This window comes from Halichoerus grypus, chromosome 10 (genome assembly GCF_964656455.1).
Source record: "Halichoerus grypus chromosome 10, mHalGry1.hap1.1, whole genome shotgun sequence".
NCBI lineage: Eukaryota > Metazoa > Chordata > Mammalia > Carnivora > Phocidae > Halichoerus > Halichoerus grypus.
The window spans coordinates 118,705,665-118,727,944 of NC_135721.1; the positions used below are offsets into that span (position 1 = coordinate 118,705,665).

At 42.8% G+C, this 22,280-nt stretch overlaps 1 protein-coding gene and 1 long non-coding RNA gene across 16 annotated transcripts in view; one reads left to right on the forward strand and one right to left on the reverse strand.

Annotated features, from left to right (window-relative positions):
• The window catches only part of LOC144379288 (uncharacterized), a 1,054,371-nt gene that overhangs the window by 641,473 nt on the left and 390,618 nt on the right, over nucleotides 1–22,280 (reverse strand). The window lies entirely within an intron of this gene.
• DHX35 (DEAH-box helicase 35) overlaps nucleotides 1–22,280 on the forward strand; it is a 66,072-nt gene that overhangs the window by 11,846 nt on the left and 31,946 nt on the right. For 4 of the 6 annotated variants that reach the window (XM_078057184.1, XM_078057187.1, XM_078057188.1 and 1 more), the window contains exons 4-8: nucleotides 5,430–5,507; nucleotides 11,261–11,365; nucleotides 13,455–13,516; nucleotides 14,354–14,423; nucleotides 16,381–16,440. In XM_078057184.1, the coding sequence (XP_077913310.1) occupies nucleotides 5,430–5,507; nucleotides 11,261–11,365; nucleotides 13,455–13,516; nucleotides 14,354–14,423; nucleotides 16,381–16,440 (375 nt within the window). Of the gene's footprint in view, nucleotides 1–2,389; nucleotides 2,510–5,429; nucleotides 5,508–6,584; nucleotides 6,690–11,260; nucleotides 11,366–13,454; nucleotides 13,517–14,353; nucleotides 14,424–16,380; nucleotides 16,441–22,280 lie in introns of those variants that run through there. The other 2 variants (XM_078057185.1, XM_078057189.1) reach the window with 2 other exon arrangements.

Sequence of the window (22,280 nt, forward strand, 5' to 3'; positions counted from 1 at the left end):
CACATGGTTTAAAATTCAAGAGATGCGAAAGGACATAAAAAGAGAAAGATCTCTCTTCTGCCCTATCTTCTGATGCTCATTTCCTTTATGTGGATGCAACTGATGTCATTAGTTTCTCAGAGATTTTCTTACTGCATTTACAGAGAAGTGTGTGTGTGTATCTCCTCTTTTTAAAACACAAATAGGTGGCATCTATACATGCTTTAATGTACCTTGTCTTTTTTCCCACTTAATGTATCATTTTTCAGTTGCATAGATTGCACATAATTTATTTTACCAGTTCCCAGTTGATAGGCATTTAGGTTGTTTCCAGTTTTGTATTATCACAGTGATGTAATGAATCAATTTGCATATAATTTTGCACATGTATAGGTATACTTACAGAATAAATACAGTAGTTATGGAGTTGCTGGGTGAGAGGGCATATACATTTGAATTTAACTGCTTTTAAGGAACTGTGTTTTCTTACAAGCACTGTGTTTTTTGAATACATTCACATGGTACAAAATTAAAGAAGCACAAGAGAATAAATGGTGAAGAGTGAATCTCCTAAGCTTTGCTGGTGAAATTGATGAATAGGTCATTGTGATAGTTGATTATATCATTGGTCCGAATACCTGCCGCCCCTTGTATGGAAGGATAATCCTTCTTTCCTCACCACGCATTCTTCTTCTCTGAGACCGTCACAACTTCTTGTGATGCTAATTTGAGTTACAGTCTAGGAAAATTCGACAGGCTGAGGAGCTGAAGGTCACGGCAAGAATGTGGAGCAGCTTTTTCTCAACGCACTGTCTTGCTGGATTTATATAACATCTTTCCTTGGAAAAGTACCGCATGCTGAGGCACCAAACACCAGTTTTGAAATTTCACAAACTATTTGTGGAATCTAGCTGATATTTTTTCCCAGAGCTCTGTCAAAACAATGGACTATGAAAACAAGCTCTTTGCTACAATTTTTATTCGTGTTGTTTTTGATGGAGTGCTTCCTTATCCCACTCCTTAATGAGAAGACCAGATTTGGTGACCCTTAAAAAGAGTGAGGATGGAATTCAGCGTGACATCCACTGCCTTTTTTTTTTTTTTTTTTTTTAAATTTTTTTTTTATTGTTATGTTAATCCCCATACATTACATCATTAGTTTTAGATATAGTGTTCCATGATTCATTGTTTGTGCATAACACCCAGTGCTCCATGCAGAACGTGCCCTCCTCAATACCCATCACCAGGCTAACCCATCCTCCCAACCCCCTCCCCTCTAGAACCCTCAGTTTGTTTTTCAGAGTCCATCGTCTCTCATGGTTCTTCTCCCCCTCCGATTTCCCCCCCTTCATTCTTCCCCTCCTGCTACATTCTTCTTCTTTTTTTCTTTCTTAACATATATTGCATTATTTGTTTCAGAGGTACAGATCTGAGATTCAACAGTCCTGCACAATTCACAGCGCTTACCAGAACACATACCCTCCCCAGTGTCCATCACCCAGTCACCCCATCCCTCCCACCCCACCCCCCACTCCAGCAACCCTCAGTTTGTTTCCTGAGATTAAGAATTCCTCATATCAGTGAGGTCATATGATACATGTCTTTCTCTGTTTGACTTATTTCGCTCAGCATAATACCCTCCAGTTCCATCCACGTCGTTGCAAATGGCAAGATCTTATTCCTTTTGATGGCTGCATAATATTCCATTGTATATATATACCACATCTTCTTTATCCATTTATCTGTTGATGGACATCTTGGCTCTTTCCACAGTTTGGCTATTGTGGACATTGCTGCTATAAACATCGGGGTGCACGTAGCCTTTCGGGTCCCTACTTTTGTATCTTTGGGGTAAATACCCAGTAGTGCAATTGCTGGATCATATGGTAGCTCTATTTTCAACTTTTTGAGGAACCTCCATACTGTTTTCCAGAGTGGCTGCACCAGCTTGCATTCCCACCAACAGTGTAGGAGGGTTCCCCTTTCTCCGCATCCCCGCCAACATCTGTCATTTCCTGACTTGTTAATTTTAGCCATTCTGACTGGTGTGAGGTGGTATCTCATTGAGGTTTTGATTTGGATTTCCCTGATGCCGAGCGATATTGAACACTTTTTCATGTGTCTGTTGGCCATTTGGATGTCTTCTTTGGAGAAATGTCTGTTCATGTCTTCTGCCCATTTCTTGATTGGATTCTTTGTTCTTTTGGTGTTGAGTTTGATGAGTTCTTTATGGATTTTGGATACTAGCCCTTTATCTGATATGTCATTTGCAAATATCTTCTCCCATTCTGTCAGTTGTCTTTTGGTTTTGTTGACTGTTTCCTTTGCTTTGCAAAAGCTTTTTATCTTGATGAAGTCCCAATAGTTCATTTTTGCCCTTGCTTCCCTTGCCTTTGGCGGACATCCACTGCCTTTTGATAGCAACACTATTCCTGCTTTTGCAGCATCTTTAAATTTCCATCTGTCAGCAGTCATAAGCATGCAGGAGTCTGAATCACAGGTGTATCGAGGAGACTGGCTTCATGGGCAGGTTGTTTATTATGGAAATTTTTTTTCTTTCGCTTACCACTGTTACTAAGAGATTGACTACAAGTATGTGCGTTTTATTTTGGATGGTAGAATTGTGTCCTGGTTATGTGGCAGGGCTGTGGTTTGCCGAGCTTAAATCCCAGCTCTAGATTTTTATCCAGGTCCTTGGACAAGTTCTGTGATCTCTTTGTTTGCTTATCTCTAAATTGTTGATGATGCTGTTACCTTCCTCATAGATATATTGTGAGGATTAAATGGGCTTATGCATGCAAGGTGCTCAGCACAGTTCCTGGCACTTAATAACGTAGTCTGTGAATCTTAGCTATTATTTCTTGTAGTTCTGTTTTTGCCTTTGTGTTGATTGGTGTGGTTGGTAGTGTTTTGTGTTATGTATTTAATCAAGAGAGAGAAACTTTACAGTTTTTATGGCAAAAACCTACATTATCTAAAACATGTTGTCCCTTACAGTTGTTTTTTTAAACTATTATTTATAGCTAATTTTGGGCTAACAGAACAGTTGTAAAAATAACACAGAATTCCCTTAAACCTCTCCCACCACTTCCCCTGCTGCAGTAATCAAAAGCAGGCGTCTCTACTGGTACAGTGCAGCCGCTGGGCTACAGATCTTCCGCATCTCTTCAGTGTTCTCACTGGTGTCCCTTTCTAGTTCCAAGGTCCAGGACCTCACATTGCATTGAGTTGTTATGTCTCCCTAGTCTTCTCTAGGCTGGGGGAGTTTCCTCAGTCTGTCCTCCTCATCCTTCAGGACCTTGACATTTTTGAAGAGTGCTGGGCATTTATGTGATAGAACACCTCTCAGTTTGGATTTGTGTGATGTTTTCTCATGGTTAGAATGAGCTGGTGGATTTTGGGAAAGAAAACCACAGAAATGGTGTGTCCTCCTCAGTGCATCATATCACGGGGTTTGAGATGCTGATGTCTGATTGCTGGCGAGGTTAACCTTGGTTCAGGTGCCAGGCTTTGCCCCTAAAGTTACTGTCTTGCCCTTTGTTGGTAGTTGGTAAATATCTAGGGGAGATATTTTCAGACTGCAGATACTCCCCTTCCCTTCAAGCTTTTGCCTCCTAATTTTAGCATCCCTTAGTGGATCTTGTCTGCAGCACTTACTCAGGGGTTTGCTTGATGCTTTTCTCTTTCCCTTTTTCCTTCATTAAATGGAATCTTCTCTAAGGAAGAACTGTCCTTTTTCCCTCATTTATTATATACATCAGTGTGGATTCATGAATATATATTTTGTTCCGTGGCTTAAAATCCAATACTGTCTTTTTTAGTTTGTTACTTTGATCATTAGGAGCTCCTTTAGTTAGGCCCTATGTCCTTTCCTAAAGCCTTTTTTTTTTTTTTTTTTTTTTTTAACCTTTCCTTACTTTCTGGTACTACAGGACATTTCAGGCTTTTCTTATATTTTCCCTGACTAGCCCTGGGGTCAAACACTTCTCCAAGGAGCCCTGGTTCCTTTATTGGAGAATGGTGTTTAGCAATCAAGAATTGGGTGCTAGGGTGCTCGTTGCCACTGAGGTGTCATTGCTATAAGTCTCAGTGGGCAGATTTAGGAAATATATATGTGACTACTAATCCCCACACATAAAAACATCTGTATATCTGTATCAGTCTGTGTATGTATTAAAAACCATGAATTTATGCTGATACTTCTGATTGTAATCCAACACCATAGGGCTCATTTTAGCCTTTCCTTATTTGTAAATTTCTCCTATAGTGAGAAACTCAGTCCTCATTATTTACAATATGTTAACTTATTTGTTGGATTCTAATATAAACATAAAATAGTTTTAGAATTACTAACCCATACCCCCATTTGGTTATTTACCCACATTTACTGACTAGATCATGGTTCTCTCTCATTGGCTTTTATAGCATCTAGTCCAGACCTTGTTTTCCGGTTACTTAGGTTATGTCTTCCCCATCCCCTTGGGTGTGATCCTGTAATTCATTTGTGCTACAGAAAGGGCCATTTGTTAGTGTTTGTATTTCCTCCTGGTTTCCCATCATGTACATCTTGGTTGGTTTTGTTTATGTTTTGGGCACTTGAAGAGCATGTGAAACATGCCTGGCTCTGAATCAGAGCTCCCCAGAAACATCTACTCGGAGCATTGTCATTCCCTCTTCATCCCCTGCTGCCCTGTTTCCATTTTTCCTCCTTTCCTCCCGATCCTCCGTAGATAACCATTCTCTTTAGTTTCTTCCCTTGTTTCTTTTGAACAAGTGAGTAGATACATGTAGTAGCATTTTTAATTTTTTTCCTACTGTAAAATATATATTCATTGTGAAGCAATTTAGACATTATAAAAATATGTAACTGATAACAGCTGTTACCACTTTGGATTTTAAAAGTGTATACGATCAAATGAATACATAACAAATGAATATATATAGCAAATAAATACATAAATAAATCAGATAAATACATACTGTCAAATTTTGTGTGTTCTGATATAATGGCATATATACACATGTACAAAATCTAGTTATTTTTATTTAATCTGACTAAAATGTTCTGTATGGTTGATATTTACATTGAGATGTCTCTCTATGTACTTTAAAATTCTTTGTCCTGTAGATTTAGCACTGTGTGGCCCATGGATAGTAGTTTATTCCTTTAGGCAGCTCTGGTACTTGGAAATTTGTAAGGGAGTCAGAATGTTAAACTTGGGCCTTGGTTCTTCTGATTATCAGCTCTGGTGTGAATGTAAGCAAGTTACTTAACATTGCCAAGCCTCAGATCCCTCATTTGGAAAATAATTTCCAAAATGTCTGCTGGGATAAGAACCATCTGTTACTAACTTTCTCAGTGATTTTAACACAATACAGGATTATCTTGGAAGAAATTGTTTCTGGAGAAGTGGTGTCAGATGCATACTTCGGTGTGGTTTTATTTGCAGTACCTTGCAGAAGCGGGCTGGACTGCCGAAGGAAGAGTGGTGGGAGTGACCCAGCCTCGAAGAGTGGCTGCTGTTACAGTAAGTTTCTTTCCCATGTTGTACAAACTCCCATCTGTGTCTTCTGTTTCAGTGACTTTTTTTTTCTTGTTTCCTTAAGGCCCCAAATGAATATGGTGTGGCTCCTTGAGTGTTTAGTTCTTCAGTTGAAAAAGAACTACGACCTGCTTATTTTTGTAAAATTGATACCTGTACATTACAATTTTTTTTTTAAAGATTTATTTATTTATTTGACAGAGAGAGACACAGCGAGAGAAGGAAGTGGGGGTGGGAGAGGGAAAAGCAGGCTTCCCGCTGAGCAGGGAGCCGGATGGGGGGCTTGATCCCAGGACCCTGGGATCGTGACCTGAGCTGAAGGTAGACGCTTAACGACTGAGCCACCCAGGTGCCCCACAAATTTTTAAGTAGTAATAAAGTACAGTGGAAGTCAGAACAAACAAAAAATAATTAAAATAAATAAAAATGTCACCACCCAGCGAAAACCTTGTGAACATTTGTGAACATCATTCCAAGCTTTGCTCTTATGTTCACATGAAGATGAGTGGTGCCTTGAATGCATAGAAGTAATTCTACAAAAATGGGATGCCAGCTATACATTTGCTTTTGTTGAATTTCACAAAAGGGGAAACTGAAGTGAAATAGGAGTAGTTACTTAACTTTGGAGAAATATTTGTTCACCGTATGAGAATGTATGGAGGCTTGAAAACTAAGAAACAAGATTACAGAAAGCTTTAACATCACTTGTTTTTGAAACTGTTGCAGGTAGTTTCCTGTTACAAAAGAGCAAAGGCCCACTTATTCTTTCTGCATTTTCTCCCTCTGTTTGTTATAGATGCAGTGCTATGACTTTCATTTCAAGGGTATAAATACATGTTCTTTTCTGTAATCATAACTTCCACAGCTGATTAACTTTAATTCTAGTTTAAATAGATCCAGTGTTCATCACTAATTCTCTATCTACCATGGTTTTGCTAACCTTGAATGGCTCATTTTGCCTTATTTCTAGATTGACTGAATTGTATATGCCTGAGAATGTTTGGTTGTAGTCTTTGTTATGAAACTCTTGCTTCGCCTTCTCTTTCCCTGGGAACTGTGCAGACATTGCTCACTGCCCTTTGACACGGAGGATCACTGTGCAGAAGTCTGAGTTCCAGTGGGCTCTCTTCCCGCTTCCTTCCTGGCTCACTTCCTGCTTGGATGCTCGTAAGCTTGTTTTTGTGCCAGGACGTATCTCGATGCTGGTTTTTCTGTCTCATTGTTTCTTAAATATGGAAGAACTTTTGAGTCTTCAGGTTCATATCTCAGGTTTTCTTCTGTTCTATCTTGGCATGTATATTCTTTTTCCTAAGGGCATCAATTAAGTGTGTATTAGATCTCCTTTGTCTCTTTTTAGTATTTATCACCATCTTTGGAATCATCTGCTCTTTTCCAGTTTCTTTTGTAAGATGTCTCCAAGCCTGTCCACAATGTTCGTGATTGTTTTTAGTCAAATGTATTCCATTTTGGCTCCTTTATATCTCTACCTGGGTCTCATAATCACTTCTTTGAATGTTTTTTTTTTTTCTTTAAAAGGAAAGTGAATATCTAGAATGGGAGGAGATAATTACAATACATTACAGATTGAAAAGCTGATAATACTACAAACATTTAAAAAATGCAGAAAAATAATGTAACATTTTTATTAACTGTCTGACGCATTGCTTTTTTTTTCTTTTTTTTTTGAAAGAGAGAGTGCGTGAGCGGGGCTGGGGGAGACAGAGAGAGAATCTTAAACAGGCTCCGTGCTCAGTGCAGAGCCCAGTGCAGGGCTCAATCTCACGACCCTGAAATCATGACCTGAGCCTAAACCAAGAGTCAGATGTTTAACCTACTGAGTCACCCAGACGCACCCCCTGCCTGACACATTTCTGTAAATCTTTTTTTCCTGCAGTTGTTGGTTATATTCCCATGGGTCACCTCTTCACATGAGAATGATTTTCTCTTCTTTTCTTATGGAGGGAGTAGAATAATATTTTAGTGTTTCCCTAGCATAGTTGATTCAGATTTGCTTTTTATTATTGCCGCTGTGGAAAAGTTTCTCTAACTTTATAACTGTTGTTTGTAGCATTGTATAAATATGGGGATTGTTCTCAAATTTAAGAAAAGTCTCTCAGGTGTCCATCACATCCAAGCTGTGAGATTTGGGGGACCTCTACAGACTGGCTTCTGACCTGTCCATTTCAGACCTTGTTTCTCCTTGACTCTCCTTTGACTTTGTCTTTCTGCCTTAAGCTGTTTTTAGCTCCAGCTTATGGTTTCTTTGAAACTGGATTCCTTTAGCTGAATTCTACTTGTTTCTTTGAACAATACTTTTAAAGTTTCTTTTTAAACTGCTTTTTGGCTTCTGTTCCTGTCTTTCTTTCCTTCTTGGTCGGCTTTACTGCAGTGGGCTGGCGTTAGGACTTTGATGATAATTACCCATCTTTGAGTTGGACCACTGATGGCTGCAGAGTTGTGAGGTTGTGCTGGTCTGGTTAGTGCACGGCCTCCCACCAAATCTCTTATCCTCCTCTGCTGGGGCAGGATGAGGATGAGGATGAGGATCTGGAGGTGCACTCCTTAGTGATTGCAGAGGTCTGTAATAGCTCATGATAAAATTCAGTGGGCTCTCTGATTTAGGACTTGGTACTGGCTGCCTGCCTGCTGCCTCTCCTTCAGTTCTCTCTCCCTCGTGATTGTTTGCTAGCAAAATGGGTCTCTATGGAAACATTTCCTGTGTCTTCTGGGCCTGAACACACGGCTGCTTCTTGTCTTCCTAAAGTAAGCATTGTCCGCCCTGCCTGTTAGGGTGGTAACATTAAGAGAGCGGTAGTGTGCTGGGGCTGTGAGGAGGCCGGAGCCTGTCTTCTAGAGTCACACCTCACGGTATTCGGCAGCTGTGCTTCCTCGTTTGTTTGGGCTTGTAGCCGTTTCCTTCTTTCATTGAAGATGTAGGGTTTGGTTGACAATATTTTTTATTTCTTTTGTTGTTCTAAATTAGCTCTCAGAGGAGATGGGGGGTGCCTTTATTTTGTCGTCTTACCTGGATAAGAAATTAATTCTGTTGCCTTGAGTTACTCAAGTATTTGCTCAGTATTGAGTTTTCATTATTGTGTTATCCTTTTCCCCAGAGTTCACTTTCTAATTGTCTTCAAGGTAGAAGTTACTGATAGACATTTTCTGAGTCTTGTGAGTGTAAGTATAGAGATAACAGTTGGGAAACTACACTGCAGCGTTTAGACTTAACCTTTTATGTCACCGAAAGATAAGTCAGTTACTTAGAAATTAGAGCAATTTTTCCTGTTTGTAGTTGGGAGTCTTAGCTCTTAATCATTTTGCATTTAGCTCCAAATGTGTAGCTATGGATAATTCCATGAAACTCCATGCCTTCTCTTGAAAGAGCAAAGAGTGTATAAATTAACGGTGGAGTATTAATAGAGCTGTCAAGTTTGAAATGCTACATCTCAAAGAGTACTTTGTGTGCCAGCTGAACTCTGAAAACAGTCTCAGAGCCTAAGAACAGATGGCATGAGCCATTGCTTGATCTCTGTGAGAGGCACTTACTAACGAGCTTGTTCACTGGGCTCATAGGGTCTGAGTTTGTCTTCCAGACCAGGCCCTGCCTTGACCTGTGACTCAGGACAAGCTCTAAACCTGTCTTATTTCAGTTTCTTTCTTTGTAAAAACGAGGGTATCTTGCCTACCTCATGGGCTGCGTGCATATTTAGTGAGATACAATTTGTGAAAACTTGCAGCCTAGAACCTGCAGGTGGTAAGTACTCAGTGAGTGGATTTCTTTTTCTCTTGATCTCCCTTTCTCTGTATTTATTTGCCTCAGTCAAATAGATAGTATTTATCCAGTCCAATTGATGAAGTTATGGGAGTAAAACTTAAATAGTAGAGGTAAAAATCTGTTAGAAAGCTGATAGAATATGACCTTTCAAATGTCCAGTGGTGTGATCATACATAAAAAATAAAAGAGTTTTACGATAAAATATATTTTATAGCATATGTATACAAACAGTGAAATAAGAAGAATAAATGTATTTGGCTTTTACCTTTAGACCTGTAAAATGATTATGTTTTTATGGAGAGGGTTGGTCCATTTATACTCATTGTTACAAGCCTGTTTTCCCATTAGCTCCTCATAGATCTACGTACACATTTTCTATCTGTACCATTTTCTGAGATTTATAGTATAATGATCTGTAGAGTTGAAATTGAAAAAATAACAAAATTTTCGCGGTGAAATCCTGGTTGGCAGGAAATAGAACCTGCGGAGGTAGAGCAATACTGTAGGATGGATTTCTGATTTCATAAGGTGATTTCCAGGACTGCGTGGTGTGGAATGAGTGATTCGGTTTTGGCCTGCCAGCTCTGTAATTCCAAGTCATTAGGCAGAGCCCCTTCTATTCATCATCTGCTCTTGGGTTTCTCCAACACTGATGGCCAGAAAATGCCTGGAGAGCTGAGTGCAGGAAGGCTCTGGGCTTCTGACCCTGGGGCTGCTGCACCCAGTGGCAGTAGCGAAAAGTGCCTCAGGCCACCGCCTGTGCCAGCCCACGTTCCAGACCCAGGACTCAGATAGTCCGTGGAGAGGTGGCCTCACCTGTGGACCCAGGCGGAGGGGGGAGGGGGGAACAGGAAGGGACACTGACTGCCTGCCTCACGTGGGGGGTTGGGGGCGCTGTGCCAGGTCCCAGAAGCCTCGCATATGGTTTTCCTGTAGTTTTTTTCAGTCAGGCAGTTGATATAATGAACGTTCAACTCTTCAGTTTCTTTTTATTGCCCTTCACTTTGATTTATTCATCATTTCAAACATTTTCTGTTAATAAGTTGATAACCTTTGAATAGCCTTCTAGGGGTAGTAGGAGATCTTGCTGTTGGGTTTTGTTTTCTCTTTCCTATGCTCCCCTTTTATTTGTCATATATTGGTAAGTGAAAAATATATCTATAGTTTATGGTCTTCATAATATATTATTATGTATTTTGTTTTCTGCTTTTACTTCATTATGTTAACTTGGATTCTTCATTTACCTTCTCCTCCACTTTTCTGCCCCTTTTCATTGCTTTCATTTTTTAACCTGCATTCTTGTCTTTATTTACCCTTTTAATGCTTTTGGTAGCTGGGGCACTGTTGCAAATTGTTTTAGGTTATCTGGCTCAGGAAACGTCATTTTTTTTGCCTCCAAAGAGAAGATGACCTTGGCCCGGTGTTGAATTTGATCATTCCTATTCTCCTGCCTTTATGGTCCAGTGGAAGGTACTTTATTTCAAGGCACAGAGATGTGAAAATTTTTCCCCAGTTGGTATGCTAAAAAGCTTTACTGCGGTGAATCTTGTCATTTCTTCCACTTTTTGCTTCGGCTGCCAGGAAATGCCGAGCTGAATTTGTGGTTCGACTGAGATAATTTTGGCATATCTGTGTTTTAAAATTTTCTCTTTGGCTTTGATCTTTTGAATTTTATCTGCCATTTCTTTGGTCCTGATCTGTAACATCTTTATGTGATTCCATTTATGTTGCTTATTGTTATATGATACTTAATTATAAGTTAAGTTGCCCTAAGTCGATTGTAGATGGAGGAGTGAGACACAAAGTAAATAAATCATGCTTTTTCTCTGATGACCTGCCCCTTTTCTTCTCATTCTCCACTGTGTTCACATACTTATTTAAAAAAATACTAGATTTTCCTTGGTATGTGCTCTGTGCAGTAATTTCTATGTCTCTATTTTCAGCATGATCTTTCTTCCCAAAGGTTGCAGGGAGAGTAGCCGAGGAAAGGGGTGCAGTGCTGGGCCACGAGGTGGGCTACTGCATCCGCTTTGACGACTGCACCGACCCACTGGCCACGAGAATCAAGGTGAAGTGCTCACACTGCTTTTCCTACTGTGAACCAGGAAGAAGATTATTGGGGGGGCGGGGCTTAAAAACATGCAGCATCACTGCTGACCGAGACCCTGATACCAGGGCAGAAAGTGTACGAAATCACCCTGTCCTCAGGGAGTTTAGTCTGCGGGGAGGTGTGGAGCTCTCTCAGAGAGTCCTTGAATCGTGGCCCAGAAGGGACCTCGGAAGGAAGGTTGAGCCCTTGGTTCTACAGATGAAGAGCTTGTGGGCCTGGGAGGCTGAATGACTTGCCTCAGGTATGTGCCTGTTGATGATAGAACCAGGACTTGAGGCTGTCCTGTCTTATATGTTTTTTGTTTTTCCACCAATCCACATAGCTGTCAAAATATAGAGTCTTGCCTGTAAAAGACTGAAAAACAGGGACAAGGCAGTATAAATTGATAAAGCGTCGAATTCACAAATACTATTTTCACGAGTTAGAACTTTTTCACGTTTACGTGATGATGGATTTTACTTGCATGTTCTCTGACCTAGTTGCTACTGTTGAACTCGTGTCCGCAGTTACGGGTGTTCGTCAGCGGAGCGCCTGCTCCGTAGCACAGGGCTGGGGTCGTGCGGGTCGGGTGGTTCTGCAGAACAATGGAATGCTCTCAGTTTCCTCTCAGTTTCCACAGAGGAAAGTTGAAAATAATCAGATGAACCAGACAAGGTAGTGATTTATAAGAACAGGGATCTTATTTTCTAAATTTTTGTATTTTGTTACCTTTGAGATTCATTTTGCTGGGTAAAGAGAATATTCTTCTGTACCATCAAATATATTTAAAGTAGGTAATTTTTAGTGGGTTACATAACCAAATGGTTGTTTTTGACTCTTGTATGAAAAGCTTTTGTATTCCATTTGGTCATCATTTTAGGCGCTCTGCTCTTAACTGGTGCCTGTCATTGGTGACAGGTCCTCCTCACTGCTGTGTGTATGTGTGGCAGCTGGTACCATGACCAAGAAAAATGTGATGGAAACGTATCCTGTTCTTAAAACAAAAAGTAAAAGCACTAAACTACAGCATGCAGGGAAGATGGTTAGCCTTGTTCAAGTACTGAGTTATTTTGGGCGGCAGTAATAATATGTTACTGCATGTTTCTGAAGCATTTTATAAACATACATTAATCCTAAATAATAATAACTGATACTCTTTTTTTTAAGATTTATTTATTTTAGAGAAAGAGAGGGAGAGCGACAGAGGGAGAGGGATCGAGAGAGAGAATCTTAAGCAGGCTCTATGACCAGCACAGGGCCTGACATGGGGCTCGATCCCACGACCCAGAATTCATGACCTGAGCAGAAATCAAGAGTTGGCCACTTACCTGACTGCGCCACCCAGGTGCCTCCTGATAGTCATGAACACTGTGTACCAGGTCCTGTGCTGAACACTTTACCTGTACTGCCGCTCTCTCTCTATATATGTATGTATGTATAATAACCCTCCGAGGTAGATACTTTGTTTCCATTTTACAAATGAGGACTCAGGCTCAGAGAGGGTAGGTAACTTGCCCAAGGTTCACACAGCAAGTAAAGGCAGAATGAGGATCTGGGCTCCCAGCCCACTGACACCATGGCCTCTGTTCTTAACCACAGCCCTATCCAGCCTCTCTAAGATAATAGCAGTCAAAGCTGAGGTTAGTAACCTCAAGAGCTGCAGGTCTGCAGTCTTTGGGACATTTTAAGAACAATGATCTCAGACTCGTGGCCTTCCTTTGTGTGGACAAGGTTTGTCTACACTGCCTGTTCGTCCACAGTACCAGTAGTGCAGGCCCAGAGGAAATGGGGCTGAACCAATGTTCAGATAGTAAATGCAGGTGGAATTCTGCTGGAAGATTTGCAGGCCCCAGCTGAGGACCCTGTGATTGAAGTCTTGTTTGTGACCAGTTGCACTGCTTGATCGCTAAAGTATTGGGGCGTTTCCTCATGGTCCTTTGTGGGAATTATCTTGTACACACACTGGCGAAGAGTTGTATGCATTTGGTTACATTTGAACTTTTTGAAAAAATCATTAATGTACAGTGTAAATGAATTATTTCTAAAACTTTGTGTTTTTGTTTTTTAGTTCCTGACTGATGGAATGTTGGTCAGGGAAATGATGGTTGATCCATTGTTAACAAAATATAGGTAATTGTGCTTTTCCTACAATAACTTCCCTGAAGTTTCAAAAAGCACCCAAGTAGTTGTGTTAATAGCTGGGACTTCATGACTGCCTTCAGCTGCCCCAGAGCTTTCTCTTTACCTGGGCTGTTGCAACCTTTGATGCTTTCTCAGAATTTACGAACAGTAAAAAATGGGCACATTAAAATCCCTGTCATTATTTGAATAATCTGTTGACTTGTCATACTTCTCTTGCCTCTGTTATGTCCCAGGATTGATGGTGACTGCAGATCATAGCACAGAACTGGGCAGTGTTTTGTGTCACGTAATACGCAGAGTCCAGATAGTTAGTTACACTGTCTTCCTCTTTGTGTGTCTTTGTCCATTGCTCATGGCATTAACATTGTCCTACACAGGCTCTGTGGTATTCTAGGGAAGAACGTTAAATTTGAGTCCTGGGTATATACACGCGACACAGCTGTGATCACATGTCTCTGTGCTGTTCTCTGCAGCTTAACAGTCTTCAGTGGGTGGGGCCTTGTTCCGATTTTTATGTGCTCTGTGGGGTTATGCGTTATATTGTAATTTAAAATCAGGTATTAGGTCCCATTAGAATCCACTATGGGTTATAAAACTCTTTAAAGATAGCAATAAATATACTGTTTTCTTCACCAAGATGTGTTGATATCACCATTTTTATTAGCTTAATAGTTCCTTCCTTGTCAAGGGGGAGTAACGTAGCTCAGCTTTTGATACAAGGTGATTGCGTGGGGACTGGACACACAGAAGTCCCTTTGATGATCTGGATGGGATGATGTGGGTGGTTTGTGTGATGCTCACCGAGGTCTTCCCTTCGCTTCTTAGTGCCGTCGTGCTGGATGAAGCCCACGAGAGGACCCTGTACACAGATATTGCCATTGGCTTGCTGAAGAAGGTGTGACTTCACTGCCAGACTTTTGTTCTTGTGTTCTCATTTTGTTTTATTGCTTGATTAGGAAAGTAATTGTAGCAATTTGGAAAATCCAGTCAAATAGGAAGGAAAAAAATTTAAATGATCCATAATTCTACCCATTCAGAGAAAATCGCTGGTGGAATGTTGGTATGTTTCTTCTTTTTTTGTGTGTGTCTGTGTGTACGTGCATCTGTTTTGGCACGATAGGGATTGGACTGTAGGCACTAATTTGTACCTTGCATGTTTCTCTTAATATTACATCAAAATAATTTTTCTGTGTCATTGAATATTCCTTGAAGACATTGTATTTAATAATGTCTATACAATCATATGTCCCTACCATAAAGTATTTGACTCTTCCCTTACTGTTAGGCATTTATATGGCTTCCAGATTTGAAGTATTTGAAATAAAATTGTAATGAGCACCTTTATAATGAAATCTGTTGCACTTCTGTTTTAATTTTTATTTTTTATTCAGACATACTGCAGAGTAAGAGAAGGGTTTAATGACCCCTCTGTGCCCATCATCTGGATTCAACTATTACAACTCATGGGCAATCTTACTTCAGCCTTACCTCTCCTCCCGTCCTGTATTTTCTGATTGTTTTCTTTGAGCATATTCCCAATCACAGGAGTCTAGAAACAGGGAATAGACCAAAGTAATTAAAAGCATGGACTCTGGGTCAGATTGCCTGGGTTCAGATTCTGACTGCTGAGTTTACTCATCTCTAAAATGGGGATGAAAGAAGTCTCTACATCTGCGCTAGTATGCTTTCCCCTATGGCAGCCACTAGCCACCTGTGGCAGTCAGCTAATTAAAATAGAATAAAATTAAAAATACAGTTCCTCTGTCACATTGGCCAGATTTCAAGAGCTCTGTAACCACGCACGGCTAATGGCTAGTGCATTGGACAGAACCTCTCCATCCTTGGAGAGAGCTCTCTTGGACAGAGCTGTTCTAGATCATCATTTATTATGAGACTTAAATAAGATCACATAAAATTCTTCAGATGGTACCTGGCACAGGGTCACAAATAGACTGAAGTCCCACCGGTGTACAAATTAGAGCAAGATGCCCGCACTTGGAGGCTGTCCACAGCTAGGTGAGGGGAGGATGTTCTGGGCTTCAGATGCCTCTAGCCCCCTCAGCCGGGCATCTCTGCACGGCCGTGTGCAGAGACCCGGGAATAGCACATCACTTAGTACATGTTAGTTGCCATTGTTCTTGTTGTTTTCATGATGTTATTCTTTGGCCAAAGATTTATACTTTTGATACTGATTAGGGATAATCCCACCTGCTTATTATTCTCTGGGAAGCAGTATAATAAGAGCCTTATTTCACTGAATCTTTGTGAGCCCTGAGTATTAGCCTTAAATAAATCTTGGCCAGTGCGATAGATGAAAAAGTAATGTCATGTTATCATGTATTTTTGCTATGCTTTATATGATCATTTCTTCTCTGCCTGTTGATCATTCCTTTCTTTGAATAACTGTTAAGATCTTTTGTCCGTATTTCTGTCTCAGTGTTATCCTTTGTTGTTTGTTTGTTTTTAATGTACTTTTTCCATACTTCAACTGCGTATACATAGATTCTGACTATCCAGAAATCCAAGTATCAGGAAGAAATGGTTTTACTTTTGGTAAATTCAAATTCAGTTTCTAAAGCTCCTTTAAACTTTCAATAAACATTTTTTTTAATGTTTTTATTTTGGAAAATTTTACTATTTAAACAATTAGAAAAAATAGTATAATGAACCACCTTTTACCTATGACTTTAATAGTTACCAACTTGTGGTCAGTCTTGTTTCATCTATAAGCTCCCCCCTTGACTCCCCCAAAATACACACACTGATTTATTCTGAAGTAAATTGCAGGTACCAAAATATATCATCTGTACGTATCTCACTGTTTCATTTTTTCCTAATGCCTTCTTTTTTAGATTCAGAGAAAGCGAGGGGATCTTCGATTGATTGTAGCTTCAGCCACTCTGGATGCAGAGGTAGGAGCATTTCCTGCCTCACCCTGCTGTTCCCGTAAGCGCTGGAATTGTTGGACATGTCCTTGGGAAGTTACCTTTAGCGAGAGCTTATCTTTCTGGCCTACCTTCCTTATGGGGCTGTCTGATGTCCTAGATTCCATATGAGCTTGTGGGTGGAAATTAACCTGTAATTAATTGAGTTCATAATTACCTCCTCCTCTTGTTTCTCTACATACTGTGTTTCTCCCCACATAGGCAGTTTCCTTTTGTTACTTTTTTCAGTATGAGGTTATATTTCTGAAATTTATTTATGACTGTAGCATTTAGGTTTAGATGTTTATGTGTGCAATTGAAGTTTTCCCTCTACATATAATAATTTGTTATAATTTTTATGGCTCAGTTTATACTGTTTTTCTCTTACCAATTAATGTTTTAGTTCAAAACAGCAGTTCAACTCAAATAATTTTGACCACTTGTTATATATAAATATATATATATAAATACATAACTATAAATATATGAATATATATACACAAGCTCAGCGCGGTGCTGGCTACAGGTGATTCGTAACCTCCCTGACTTCTTGGGAAGCAGACACATAAATAGATGTTTACAGATCAGTATGTCAAGGTGCTGAGACAGCCAGAGAGGGGGCTTCTTAAGTCTAGCTGGCTGGAGAACGTCCAGAAGCTTTCACAGTGGTGAGATATCCCATTTGGTTTCAAAAGATGCACAGAAGTTTGCCTGATGGGCAGGGGTGGGGAAGGGTGTCCTAAACATGCATGGAACCTCAGGGTCATGAAATAGTGTGTCCGAGGGGCTGGGAGGCAAGTGGAGGTGGGAGTCTTACTTTGCCTGTAGGGCCTTGTGGGGGACACTCTCTGCCCCCCAGTCACCTCTCTTGTCACCTCTCTGACTTCATCTCTGTCCAGTCTCTCCCATGCTCCTTACACTCCAGCCTCACCTTGCTGTTCCTCAGAAAAACCCAGGTATGCTTCTACTCTGGGGGGACCCTCTCTGTAGACCATTCTTACCCCACACGTTCTCATGGTTCTTCGCTCATTTCATTTCAGTCTTGACCACGTATTATCCTCTCAGAGAGGCCTTTCCCGACTACCCTGATGGAAACAGTGCCCTGCTGCTCCATTGTCTTACTCTGCTTAGTTTTTCTGTTTAGCACTTATTTCCACCTAGCATAACGTGCACAGCCAAGTGTTTGTTTATTGTGTGTCTTCTATTAGTAAAATATAAGCTCCATGAAGATTGGGACTTTGAATGTCTTACTCATTATTTTATCCCTTTCACCTAAAACAGTGTCTGGCACAGAGTAGATGCTTTAGGTTCAGTGATTTTTGATAGAATGGGAAGCAGTGGGAGATTAAAATGGAGACGTTGGTAGGCATCAGGTGATGGAAGGCATTACAGGCCAAGTGAAGGAGGAAGGATCTACCCAACACCTGTTTGGGAGTCCTGGGATGTGTGTGAGCTGTGGCAGTGACTTGATCACGTTCGAGTTCTAGAAAGATCACTCTGGGTGTTGTGTAGAAGAGGCAAGAGTAGTTGTGGAGATACCAGTCAGCAAGCCAGTTGTGTCAGCCAGCTGACATATGAAAAGGGCCTGGCTCCTGGCTCCTGGCCTCCCTGTGGCTTCAGGGATGTAGAGCAACTGAGGGAAGAAACTCAGCATGGCTAAGAGGGGTGTCTGCGTGCATAGCCTGGCTGGTTTCTTGGACCTTCTCACAGGCTGTAGGAGCTTGTTGTCTTCAGTCTGCACATGATAGCCTTTGGGTCAAAGCTCTTTGTTGCCCTCTTGAATTACTTCTCACCCCCCTAAGCCCATGGCACCCACCGGAATGCCGGTTTGGGGGCTACACCCAGCCTCACCTCCCGCCATCGCCTCCATGCCCACGTGGCACAGAATGTCTTCCTCTGTTTTACTTTTTACCTTCGTCACCCCCTCTCTCTCTTTTAAAAACGAACAGTTTTTACTGTGTTTTGAAAATTACCATGTCCGAGTCTTTTCTTAGAATTGTTAATATTTATCGCTTCCAATATCCTTTTGTTGTCTTTTGGTGTGGCACAGAGATTTAAAAAAAGAGCTTCTTTCCAATCTGCCTACAATAGTTGGTCTAGGTAGACTTTCTGGAAGTTTTTTCTTTTTTTTTTTTTTTTTTTTTTTTTTTTTTTTTTTTTTTTTTTTTTAAAGATTTTATTTATTTATTTGACAGAGAGAGAGCACAAGTAGGCAGAGCAGCAGGCAGAGGGAGAGGGAGAAGCAGGCTTCCCGCCGAGCAGGGAGCCCGATGCGGGGCTCGATCCCAGGACCCTGGGATCATGACCTGAGCTGAAGGCAGACGCTTAACGACTGAGCCACCCAGGCGCCCCTTTCTGGAAGTTTTTTCAAGTGGGAAAATGGAGTGTAGGAAACTGGGCCTGGCCTGGGGTGTGCTCTGACGCAGGGCACGCTGGGCCTTCAGTAGCCATCAGCTGGGCCTTCGGTGGCTGGGACCTTCACTCCTTCACCCATCCTTGCCCAGTGTGTGTGTCTGAGCTGGGACCTGACTGAGGGCATGCGGGGCGTGGAAGTCCTAACGTGAGAGTAGGAGGGTGAGGAGGGAAAGCAGTGGGCTGAGGGGGGAGGGGGGAGAGTGGAGATGGCATGTGGCTTTGGGCAGCATTGGACCTGGAGGCCCAGGCCTGCCAGACCCCCTCCCTGGTGCCCCAGCTGCTAGGTCTATGGGTGACAGACTAATTCCAAGCCCTGCTGCCTGGAGGGATAGATGCCCTCTACTCTGGTTTCGCTCAGGGCCCAGGGTGACCCAGCCTGGTGGTGTCCCACCAGTGACAGCAGCTGGGAGGCAGAGGCGGAGTATGAGCGGGCTGATCACATCGTTGCCTTGATTGGGTTAGCTGCTTTGTTAATGTAAGCCTAACTATGTGAGCGGTTATAGAGCATGACCAGGTAGAATTATGAAGTATTAATGTTTTTTTTTAAGATTTTATTTATTTATTTGACAGAGCGCGCACAAGCAGGGGGAGCATCAGGCAGAGGCAGAGGGAGAAGCAGGGCAGGGAGCCCGATGCGCGGGGCTCGATCCCAGGATCCTGGGATCATGACCTGAGCCGACAGCAGACGCTTAACTGACTGAGCCAGCCAGGTGCCCCTAATTATGAAGTATTAATTGACCATTGTATCACAAGCTGTTGATTTTCTTTTATTTGTTTCCATCCACATGGCAGGAAATAGGGTTGCTGACAACTCCTACAGTTTTTTTGTCATCGGTTCAGCTTCTTGGAGAGAGACTAATTTCTCTTTCCAGATACGTAGAGAAGGAACTGGGGGTCACCTGGGTCAGGTACCCACTCGGAACCAATCTGCATGGACCAAAGGCTGTTGGCCCAGGGTGGGTGTGTTGTGTAGACATGGCTGCTGGGAGCTCACTTCTGTGGGTCAGGTCTGAGCAGCTACCAGGGAAGGAAGACGGCCCAGCAGATGTGCACATCATTTACATTCTGTTTCAGACTGTCCTCTTGCTTTTTGTCATTTTATGTTCCTTGCTGTGTGTCTGTGTCGGTGTGAGCCCACCTGTTTAAAACCTGACTCACGCTCTCCTTTTCCCTGTGAAATGAACTCATCTTCATCTCACTCTTGCCTTTCCTTCACTGTCCCACAAGGCGTATGCTGTTGATACCAGATTTATTTGCTCTCTAGTCTGTACTTTTCTGTATGTGCATATTTTATATTTCCAGGTAAAGATAAAAGATACATATCTTAAGGATAGAGATGTCATGCTTTCTCAGTAAATGCTGAATTTTATTTCTTGAAAGAATAACTTCTGGTCTGCTCTGTTCAGCACCACATCGTCAGGAATGAGGTGTCCTCCCTGTTCTGCCTGCCTTCTTGGTAACATTCAGCTCCGTTCACCAAGTCGTTCTTAAAATCTTCCTCTGTCTGCAGCTTTGGAATACCTGCCGTCTCCCCTCTTTCCTGCCTCCCTGAGGCATCCCCCTCAGACTCCTTTGCTGGCTGCTCTTCTTCCTCAAAGCTGCCCACCTCCATGGCCCCTGGTTCAGCCGACACTTTGTGCTTGTGGCCGTCCTGACCGTGTTCCTGTGCTCCAGAAACTCACAGACCTGTGAGTCCTGCTGCCCTGTGACTGTTGGCTTCTCTGTGGCAGTTCCTCTCTCATCGTGGTCATTCAAGACTTCCTTTGCTTTAGAAAGTGTTCTCCCTGACTAAGAAGTAACCCCCTCCTCCCCAGTGTGCACGTGCGTGCGCTCGCACTCACCGATTGCCAGGCCCCGTCGCTCATACCTCTGGCACGCTTCGCTTTCGCCTGGCCCCTGCCCAGTGTTGGCCTTCGTTCTCTCCTCTGAGCTATTCCAGCACCTTCCTGAATTAGCTTGCCTCCAATCTCTTATTGTCCCTGCCCTCCTCCAAAACGGCCCCCCGAGCCAGGCATCCGCAGTACCGGTCTGATGACGTCATGCCCGTGCTCACTGCCCCTGTCTTTCCCATCAAATGAAGTGCCCGTGAAGCATGACATTTGGGCCCCTTCAGAGTGATAATAAGATCACTTACTGAGTACACATTCTAGGCCAGACTGGTGCCGACTGCAGTCCGCACCCAGGGTAGATGGCAGTTTGTCCTTTTGTAGACGAGAGGACTAACTCAGAACGGGGCTGGCCTGCCCTAGACCTTGGGCTCTCTCCTTTGTTGGTGGCCCCTTCACGTCTTAGTCTACACTCTGCTGTCATCCTGGGAAGGGTTGTCCCTTCTTCTTCCAGGCAGTAATAGTCTTCCTCGTCCATTCAGGCTTCACCAGGGGGTACTCCTGCCTCCATGAAACCTTCCCTGAAAGCCGCTCAGCGTTGACCTTTCATTCTCGCTGAGTAACTTTTGACTTTTTTCTGGTTATGTGGTCATTCTGCCTCGGTTTGTGTTATGATTGGTTCTTGGTGTGCCCGTCCCCCCAGATTATTCACTCTTTTGGGGTGTGGGGGAGCTGTCTCTTCTCACTTGTTCGTATATCACTTGTAGCCTGCCTGTGCTGTGCACACCACGGGACACAGGAGGGCTGAAGTCACTTGAACCGAATTGAGCCAAAAGGGAAGTGAAGAATGGTGCCAGGAGGTCCTTTGTAGCACAACACGGTTCTTTTGTTGGCATGATGCACTTTTACGTCTTTGCTTACTCTTCTCAGATACAACTTTGAGGTCAGCATATCGCACCCCATTATTCTGTAGTTCAGTCCAGTCAGCTCTTGTAGAGGTGCTCCTCCATGCCCATTCACTGCATTCGATGCAGTCCTCAGTGCACCCCGGGCTCCCGGTGTCCAGGAGCAGGCATCGGCATGGTTAGTAAGGATACGCGGGGAAGTGAAGGAGGCAGGACTGTGGTCACATAGCCAGACCTCCTAGGATAACAGAAAGCGATGCCCAGCCAGGCCTCAGGGGGACTGTGGAATATCACCGGTGGGGCTCCGATGACGTACTCCCCCCAGCAGGATTTCCATGTCCCTCCACCACCGACACAGCAGCTTCCCCTCTGGCACTCACCCCCCTGCACAGAAGCGTCTCTGTGTATCTGGGGTCAGGCTCCCCGTGAGGGGATCTTCAGTGGAATCTCCCTGTCCCGTCTTCGGCCGGAGCTCTCGTGCCAGGCCTCCCCGTAGTCTGCCAGTCTGGCGGTCAAGTGTGCCGTCGAAGAAGGCGTAGCCACCTGTCCTGGAGGGGCTGCCAGGAGCTACTTCTCAGGGTACTGTGGCAGTGCCGGGCAAGTGCATACTGGGCGACCTGCCCAGACGGGGTGGTGTGCTAACTGCCACAGGGCATGGGGGGTGGGGGAGACACTGTTCCGG